We start from the raw sequence: 10,005 nt of genomic DNA, 5'->3' as shown, positions 1-10,005 counted from the left end.
TATATATATATATATATATATATATATATGAGTAGAAACAGTACTTTTTTATTCTAATAAATAAAATGTCCCGTGTGGAGAAAGGTTTTTTTACATGCGAAATAATAGCGTAGAGACACCACGTAGGAAATGTGGGAAATTCGTCAATTGTGAATTGAGTAAACTTGGTCCTTGAACTTTCAGTATAGTTTAGGCTTTGCCTTGAACTAAAATTCTATTAATTTTAGTCTCTAAATTTTCCTTAATGTAAAGCATTGGATCTAGCTTTTTATTATTAAAAAAAAAAAAAAAAAAATTAAACCAAGCTTTACCTCTAGCCACCCGCAACCACCCGAGCCCCCTCCCCCCAACCATCCGCCCCGCCCCGCCCCCTACATCCAACCTCCTGCATCCACACCATCCTTTACCTCTTTCTGTAAATAAAATAGGTTGATCGTTTGAAATCCTTTTGTAGGTGATGTTGATTATTTAAAATCTCTTTGGTCCTTTTTTCGGGGTTGTTCTAGTGAAGGAGGTTCACTATTTGATGAAGAGCAAGATGGTGGCGAGGTCGCAGGAATTGGTGGGAAGGGTGCCGAGGGGAGAGAGAACGGCAGCTACACTGTTACGAACTGTCACTAATCTATAAAAACTGCTAGGTTATGGCAGCTATACGTAATGTTACTAATCTATGTGGCGGTATTACGAACTCAGGAAAAATTACTCCCCCGACAATGGCAGCCATAGTCATGAACATCATGTGCAACCTTATCGCTTTCAGAAGACAAGCTTTTCCATGTCCTCCAACGAATTGCAGATGTTGCACCGTAACATTTTCTGTCAGTTAAAGCAAAGCTAATATTCTAAAAAAAATAATAATAATTCTCTTTGGCCTGGAAAGAGAAAAAGTGATATACTGCCAACCCGTATCTTTAACAACTGGACATGTATAGTATGCTTCGTTATTATGTTAGGCTCTTGGCCCCCTAAGCTTTAAGAAAAGATCACAACCATATAACGCATTACAAGCGATGGTGGCTTTGAGGGGTCGAAATAGGACCTCGTTTTTGTATGTAGAAGTAAACGTTTTTAACCACTTGACTTACAAGTCCAAATTAAAAGTTTTGCACCCACCACCATCTAACACCTAAATCTAAATTCATTTCCTCAGTTAATCTTTCATATGTCATGGTGGAACTTGATAGCTTGTAGAACAACAATGTTGTTTTATAAAACCATAAGTGATCTAACACAGTTAATTAACACAAGCAGCAGTCATTTTATGAAGTGTGGAAACACTGAAACATGGCATCCACCCTCTTAGCTGTTTGTAGTGGAACAGTGTAACTTCTCAGTATTCATGCGTTCGTTCATTCGTCAATGCCAACTTAGAAACGAGCAAGGAACTTCATGATATCTTGATGATGAGGGTCTCAAACCCACACCCTTGAAGAAAGTATGCATAAGAAGCTACTCGTCTTCTTTACTTGGGACTGGGAGCTAAAAAACCCAGCTCCTCAATTAACACATTGACATCTTCCTCATCCTCTTCTTGAACACCAAGCAAACCAATTTCTTCATCAATATTCTCATTGAACAAGTCTTGCCAATAACCCTTATCCAGGTCTTTGCCTCTACCTTCATGTTCTTCGTCTCTCTCTATACATTCTTGGTCACCATGAACATTTTGGCTTCCGCTTACCCCCGGCATGTCTATAGCAAATTGGTCCAACTCCGAAACTTCAAACTGATCAGAAATGTCACCATATTCTTGTGGTTCAACTTTAACATAAGTCTCTATTCCAACATGGCCTAATTCATCCACCTCAACATTACTAGGCCCTTGCTCAATAGTCCGCCTTCTCTTCTTGGTAACTGCTTTCTCCAGTTCCTTCCTTAAGTCCTTCTGCTGCGACAATTGTTGTACAAAATTAGGATTCTGCATTGCCCTTGCCAAGAAACTCAACATATGTTGCTGTTTCAACTCTGTCCTCTTCAGTCTATCTTCCATTCCTTGGAGGTAAACTCTATTAGCTTGCTGTTGCTGTCGAAGCTTCACTAGTTCCCCCATGAGTACTTGTTTGTCGCGCCTCGACTGGTCGATCTCTATGTCCAATCCAAACCTCCCAACTTCTACACAAGAGTCCAAAGTTTTCTGTGAAGCTTGAGGAAGATGGGATGCCTTCCTCCTCCTGATGTTCTTTAAAAGATGCTTTTGCCCTCTGAGAAACGCTTCATTAGCAAACTCCCATCTGTCTGTATCAACCTTCCTAAATCCCTACGTTAAGCAAATCAAAGAACTTCTCTATGATCACATCATCCGTATGAAGCTTTAAATCCGACACATCCAACGAAAAGGAAAGTGAGATTAAAAAAAATCAAACAAACAGAAACTGATTCATCAAGATATAAAATTTATATACAAAAGAAGCAAAAGCAGCTCCCTTTGTAATAGTCGTGCATATTTTATGCATTGGTTCCTGAAGTTTCTCTTTTGAAGCCATTTAACAAACAATATGTCCACATTTAGTAACCCCATTAAAAAAAGCACAAAAGGGACCCAATTAAACAAACAAAAGTGACACACTTACAGCTGTTTCAAGAGCATGAATGTACAAACTAGTCACATCCAAAGAACCTCACCAATATGTATTCAATATCCAAATTTCATTTTTGAGCGATAATCTAATCCAATCTTAACCACGAGAAGTGAGATTCGAACTTTGTGCAGAAGGGGAGTACACTACTCTAGCCAACAGGACTACGCTCGGGTTTGCAAACTTTGCATAATATTCAGATAAAAGGGGAGTGCTAGAGAGTGATGTTTACATAGGTGTTGAGCTGCCTGACAAAGCTGGAGAAATTGTTGTGCTTGAAATATCTGGGGAGAAGACTCATGGAAAAGCTATTGGGATCCAAAACAACAAAGCTGTTGTTGTCTCTGCTCCATGAAACTATGTGGTTGGATGATGGGTCATCGACGATGTCATACGTTTTGGCGAGAAATGGCGGAGGACCTTGGTCATTGAGCCTCTCCAATGGCAGAGGATGATCAGGGGCCGCACTCGAAGACGAAAAGCTTGCTGGGTCTTGATCGAGATTCATTTTTTGTATGCGTAGTAAACTTTAACTACTAATCCCTGATCTGGGTTGCTGTCTTTTGCTCTTCTTTTCTTCTTCTGAAAAAAAAAAGTCAAACTTTCTGGTAGCAATGAGTGTTTGTCAAATGGGTTTGGGGAATGCAGGTAGAAATATTATTATAACAAAGAGATAGGGTGAACTATGAAAAGTTACAGAGAAATGGTTGTGAAAGAGAAAGAGAAAGATATCTGGTTGCCATGGAGACGAAGAAGCCCAAGAAAGAAATGGTTGTTAAGGAACAAGAAGGCTGCTGCAGGGTTTTTCGGTTTAAAGACAAAGGGCAACAACGAATTAGGCTGGTGCTGCTGCTGGGAGTTGTTTTTTGGGGGTTGGGGGGTGGGGGGCGGTGGTTTTGTTTTGGGGGGTGGGTGGGTGGGTGGGTGGGTACCCATCAATTTATAAACAGGGGGTAGTACTAGTAGTGCCTTTTTTCTTTTTTCCCATTTCTTCCCTTTTTCTTTTTCCTTTTTGGCTAGGCAAAGATTTGTTGGATTCGTTGAGAAACAATGATCCATGTCATACAAGACCTCTTCTGATTTTTACTTTTGCCAAATTTCTTCCTCATTTATGAAATGATGTTTAATGTTATATAGTGGGTAGGGGTGCAAGTAAAGGCGGGTTTAATAGGCAAGGATTCGGATCCAGAAAGGAGCGTTATCAAGCTCGTAGTTAAGTTCGATTCTCCCTTCCTATGTTAATATGAGATTTGAACGTATTGAGTTGATTTGATTTGAGCTCAAACTAATTGGAGACCAAATACATTTAAGCTCAATGCTTGAAAAGTTTCGTGAAGCTTGATTGTCTAAATTGATCACATGAGGTTCAACTTAAAAGCAAAAAGATGTAAGTTTGACAAATATTATTTCTTGTCTAATATTTATTACATACTATAAAAAATGTTGTCTTTTCAGATAGTCTAACAACATAAAATTATTGATTAAGTGTATTTTTGTGTAAATGTATAATATAGATTCATTGTAATCTATAGTTGGTTATTGATGAATTTGTGTGGAGAATTTAAACAAGACTTTGGACTACTAGGTCAAACTCAATTCCATCCTTTTGGGATTGATAATGTGGCAACACAAACCTTTTGCTTTTACAGAATTGATGAGTGTTTTATACCGAGAATAACCAATTACAAGAGGTGCCAGATAGGTATATTTCTGTAGTGACCAATTTTTTGATGTGTAGGTAATTCACATAAAACATAAACGATTTTAAACCCTTACACGACCACCACACATACCACTAGAATTAAGATATCCAATTTAGATTTTTCACAATAACAATAGACGCAACGAGCCTAGACCCTCAGATAAAGCCATCGCAAATAACAAGTTCACAAAAATCATCACAGCGACACAAACAACACTACTACCTAACGTGCTCTAAGTGGTATAAACAAAAGCATAAACTAAACTAAAAAATAAAAGTAGAGTCAATGACGTGTTCACATAAGAGAGGCAGGAACATAGTTGGCAAAAGGCGTGGCTAGGAAAGGCACATGAGACGCTAGTTGTAGATAGAACATCACACAAAAGGATGGGCGGTAAGGGGATTCTTAGCCCGAGCCACCATGGTCACCGTAGCGCCACCACGGTCGCCGTAGCGCCACCACAAACCCATAAGCCTTGGTTAGCACCAAGAGCCGTCAAAAGTTTCTATCAGCCAACGTTGGTCACAGTTTTAACAAGAACATTGGCAATGACACGCAGGAAAAGGAGTCATGACAACACAAACTTAACTATCTTGAAGAGTTTCAACCTATAAATCTAGCCTACTCCAGTGGCATTCAACCATCCGCTCCTTAATCGATTGTAAGAGATCAAATTTCAAGTTGAATCCGATCAAGTTGGATTCTTAATCATTGAATTTCACTGCATATGAGAGTGGTGAAAATAAACATATAAAAAAAAAAAAAGTAATCTAAAGCACTTTTAAATGAAAAATGGAAATCAGAATTTAAGATATTTTAATCCGCCCCAAACCCTAATATTATTCCCTTTTGTGAAAGCCATTTAGCACATTAGATCTATCACGACCAATGGACAAAGAAAGTGACATGGAGAGACCAAGCATGCATTTAAATAAAAGAAAAGTTCACGAAACAATAATTGAATTGTACTTTATCAATTTTAAATTAAAAGGTTGGAGAACAAGTTTTGGGATTTATCTTTAAAAAAAAACAAAAAACTAATTTGTGAGATTTGATTTCGGGATTTGGTGACACACCCCGACCGAGATCAGGGCGTGCTGGCCATCACACAAAGGTGACGTAGTCATGTGCACGTGCGGAAGCTAATAGAACAGTAATATAAAGTACGAATAAATAAAAACTAGCATACAAGGTCCTAGAACAAGTGCTAGCGAGATACAAATTCAGAGCGAGACTATAGCAGTCCAAAAGAAAAGTTGCGACAAAAGTACACCCGAAAGTGACCCTACGCTGGTGAGTATCTGTCAGAAAAGCCGGAAGAATCCTCTGGGAGACCACCGAACTGCTACTCAACTAAAACCTGGAGGGGCGCAAAACAAAAGCGTGAGTGGGCAAAAACAAATCTTTCTAAAACCATTTATAAAATACTTTCTAACCCCTCGCCGTAAAACCTGTATACTTCCCAGAAAATATATACACATAATACATATGCCAAACGTGCTCAAATAATATGCCATGCCGAAGTCTCATAATGATATGCAAGTGCCCAGGTATAAACATATCAATATCATGTATTCTGGCAGCCGGAGTCACCTAACGTGACCTGTACGGCTGCATCTAGAGCTCAAATCTCAAACTCAATATCTAAACCTGCCCACGAGTCGGAACCACCTAAAGTGGTCTGTACGACGGGCTTGGGTGTAAATAAGTGCTACGATCACGTGAAGACTGGGCGAATAATCGCGGGTCACCTACGAGTCGGAACCACCTAAAGTGGTCTGTACGACAGGCCTGGGCACCTACCTTGAATCCAAGGTGAGCATAAGGTGCGGGAGGTGAACATCACGTGAAGGACTGTGCCCTGGCCACGGGCGGGAGCACTAACACCGGGGGTGCAGGTTATGAGCTCTCTAACTATCTCAAACCACTACTGAAACATAAACGTGAATAACACTTACCTGGCACTTACCTGTGCGTCCACAGCACCCAATATGCATATGTATAAATATATGCAACTAATAACGTACCCAACGATGCACGAAAAACGATAATGTAATGCATGGCATAATGAATAAACATTTACGTTTCTTGCACCATTTTTCACGTTTCTTGCACCAAATTAAACCTTAGAACTAGTAGAACACGTCCAAACAAGTTTTAAGGTCTAAAACTACAAGATTATACCTGTCCAAAAACTCCATAACCGGCCAAGCTCGAACCAAGCTATTCTGACGTCCACTTCTGTCCAACGATACACTCCGAGGTTCCTTGGGGCCTCACAAACACAACTACAAGCTTCAAAAGTCCAAAAACATGCTAGAATAAGTTTGCATGAATAGTAACTAAAACGGACCTCGTCGAATCGACGTGAAAACGGCTACAACCTTACCTGAAAATGGTACCACTGGACTCCTCTCAGCCCCACGAGCACGAGGGTGGTCTTGGTTCCCTCGATCTGTAAGTGGTTGAGTGTGTTCGTGTGTGTCCGTACAATTCCAATAGAAAGAGGAAGGAAATGGGAACACGGGAGAGAGAGAGTGACAGGGAGAAGACAGAGGGAGAGAGATATGGACAGTGTGTGTGTGTGTGTGTGTGGCCCAACACATGCCAACACCACACCACCCACCAAACAGAATAACGAAACGAACTAGGGGCAAATATGTAATTTCACACGTACGTTTTAATAATCCCGGGACGGGATGTCACATTTGCATCCTCTCCTGAGCTAATGGAGAGGATCCTTCTGATCAATTATCGTAGGTCGTTGGATTTTTATCCAACAACTATAAACAATGAGTCCTTTTAAAGTTATAATGATTATAACAGTTGGATAAAAATCCAACGGCTTACAATGATTGGTCAGGAGGATCCTCTCCATTAGCTCAGGAGAGGATCCTCTTCATTAGCTCAGGAGAGGATCCAAATCCTTGATTTCGTGGTCCTCCTGTTTTACCAATAAAAATAATGGGAGTTTAGAAGGTTCTCTGTTGGCAGGTGAGGTAGGTATAAGTGGGACCCTTTGAACACTATTATTAAAGGCCAATTTTCATAATAAAGAATAATGAAATGAAGTCATATGATTTCCGACCACAAATGTATACGAAATTATGAAATATACTGATATTTACGATATCAACAATTAGAAATAATCGGGCACTTACGCACGATTGATCTTAATATTTTTTTATCTTTTCCGGCAAAAGAGAGAGATAATAGTTCGTGAGCATTGTAATTGTAGCTAAAATGCTTTACTCATAACTAGAGAATGAGGAATTGAAGGCTATAGAATAAATAAAAGGAGCCCAACGCCCTTTTCATTGCCAACTAACCTTTTGTCTCTATGAAAATTTTAAGAGAAAATCTTAATTAGGAGGAGAAGCGACATCCTTAATTCTTTGACACCTACCTTGAGTCGAATTTCAGGTCATTTTCTTAGCTCATCGCCAGAGCCATGGGTTCGCCAATGCAGTCTACTAGGGGTTGAGCCTTTGTAACGATAACCCAGTTGATGGTTTGGAAAAATCAAAGGGAGGTTTCGAAAATGACGGGGAGGGAACTACTGGGTTTAAGCAAAGTAGGCCGATGAGTTTGGTGGTGGCTTAGCTACTATTGTTCATTGTCGTTGCTGGGTTGCTAAACTCCTAATCTTTTGTGATGGAGAAAAAAATGAGATTAGGAGAGGAGGAAAAGATAATGTGGAGTAAAAAATAATCTCAAAAATCATAGAGTTGACAAGTGGATTATTTCCCAAAAAACACTAAATTGTTCCTATTAAAAGAGCAGGGAGTAGTCTCATTCACCATGGGCAACTGAGGTAGAGCAAGTAGAGATCAACGATTGCTCAAGACACCCCTGCTCATAGGAAAAGTCAAAGGTATTTATGATATGATAATTCCTTATTTTTATCATAAATACATTCCTAATCAGGGAATTCAAAAGCTACAACTAATGGGACCTCCCAAGTTGAAGACATGGACCAAACGATGGAGATCGCGACGTGGTTCTACGTCATCGCACCATGAGGCTTATCATGGCAAGGACCACTCTTTTGCCTCCACGAGGTACCGTGGCCATACTAGCAGCTGTAGTCGCCGCTATAGTGGCCCACGGGGCAGCCCCACTCATTGCGAGGAACCCCTAGGGTAGAAGGTCCATAACACCAGTAGCTATCAGGCACAGAACCAGGCAGCTACTTTCCTTCAGTAGTAGCCCCTAGCGCCAACCACCTTCACTTGGAAGTGAGCTGCCCAAACCAAGGCAGCCCAAGTCATGTCAACCGCGACGCACACTGCAACCCAACGTGAGCTCAACGAGCCTCCAATTCAAGGCCAAACAAGACAAATCGAGGCACCCCAACGCTTATGCACCCGACTTATTCCCTCAGCATTCCAGACTGTTCAACATGGTCCCAGACCAGTTCAACCAGCCTAGATCTATATTCTGAAGCCAATGGTTGAACCAAGGGTATTTTCAACCTACCTTACTACAGATCTGACCCATCATGGCTCAAGTTTTGCACCCAGAGTTCATTACATTTCCACAACCCAAGTAGACATTTACCTTGGTGAATCAGCTCCTGCAGTGCACCGAGATGCAGCCGTGCCCCAGGCGAGGTGTCTCGAAGTAAGAGAAGAGTAGGCGACGACGTTTCTCTCCAACAGTGTCCCGGTAAGTAGCTCATCGGCCAGCCACGAAACTAACATTATGGCAACATACACTCATGGCTAGGCCCTTGAGATAACGTATACTCTTATCTTAGCGCGTGGACGAGCATGCACTCTAGGTTAGTCCCCTGAACGAGCATACATTGACGGTTGGGGCCACACTCCGATGATCAACATAGACAACCTCTAGGTGAAGTGTTCATTCATGACTAAGCCCACAGTGAGCGTCATCCACTTCACATAAAAATAGGTAGCACAAAGGACGGAGAGAAGCAGTTGCTTAATTTAGCTCAAGTTCAACCGGCAACCTACGAATAATTTGCTTGCCTGCCAGGAACGTACCACATGCACCCCAGCAATGACATAGACGAGCTGAGCATAGGAAAGAACAGCCGAGACCAGCAGGTTATGACCGGAGGTAGTTGGAAGCCCCACTACCCCCAACAGAGGTAAATTTAGGAAGAAGTAGAAAGGTTATTGACTAAGCGGTTATGCAGACTCCAGCACACCGAGACCACAGACGAGGCCCTTCACAGTGATGTGACACATATGGACAAATCACTTTTCACGAACCAGATCGAGCAGACAGAGCCCTTGCGTCAAGCAGCATATGTTTACGCCTAGATATCACCAAGGCAACAGCCAGGCGGAGGCATCCAACAGGAAAATCTTGGACTGTCTCAAGAAATCTCTCACAAACAAGCATGGAAAGTGGCCAAACTAACTTCCCAATGTCTTATGGGCATATTGCATAAATAAATGACGAGCAATAAATGAAACTTCGTTCTCCTTGGCATTCGGTTCAGAAACATCCATCATAATGTCATCGTGCCAAGCATCAACATCATTCTGCCAACTTTGGAGCAAATTAGAGAGGAGATGACCACTCATCTATATCTGGCAGAGGATGACTACGAAAAGGTCATCACCCGCATTGCATCCTACCAGCAGCAGCTCATCTCTAACTACAACAGAAGGGCAAATATTTGGCAGTTTCAGCCTGGAGATCTAGTTCTAAGAAAAACATTCATCACTGCTCGAAAAGAATGCTCTAAAAAGATG

At 41.2% G+C, this 10,005-nt stretch overlaps 1 protein-coding gene across 1 annotated transcript; it reads right to left on the bottom strand.

Moving 5' to 3' along the window:
• Positions 1 to 1,202: 1,202 nt before the first annotated feature.
• On the bottom strand, positions 1,203 to 3,422 carry LOC137732409 (heat stress transcription factor A-6b-like). The gene is made up of 2 exons (XM_068471717.1): positions 2,809 to 3,422; positions 1,203 to 2,257 (listed from the first exon to the last, which is right to left on the bottom strand). The coding sequence occupies exons 1-2, from the start codon at positions 3,082 to 3,084 to the stop codon at positions 1,463 to 1,465; spliced, it is 1,071 nt and encodes a 356-aa protein (XP_068327818.1). The 5' UTR covers positions 3,085 to 3,422; the 3' UTR covers positions 1,203 to 1,462.
• Between the last annotated feature and the right edge of the window lie 6,583 nt (positions 3,423 to 10,005).

This window comes from Pyrus communis, chromosome 4 (genome assembly GCF_963583255.1).
Source record: "Pyrus communis chromosome 4, drPyrComm1.1, whole genome shotgun sequence".
Taxonomy (NCBI): domain Eukaryota; kingdom Viridiplantae; phylum Streptophyta; class Magnoliopsida; order Rosales; family Rosaceae; genus Pyrus; species Pyrus communis.
The sequence above is the reverse complement of the archived record's forward strand: the minus strand, read 5'-3'. Positions and strand labels throughout refer to the sequence as shown.

Coding starts and splice junctions, on each gene's coding strand:
- LOC137732409 (XM_068471717.1), bottom strand. CDS start 3,084: ATGAATCTCGATCAAGACCCAGCAAGCTTTTCGTCTTCGAGTGCGGCC. Junction 2,258..2,808: donor TCAGGCAGCTCAACACCTAT/GTAAACATCACT, acceptor TGCTTAACGTAG/GGATTTAGGAAGGTTGATAC.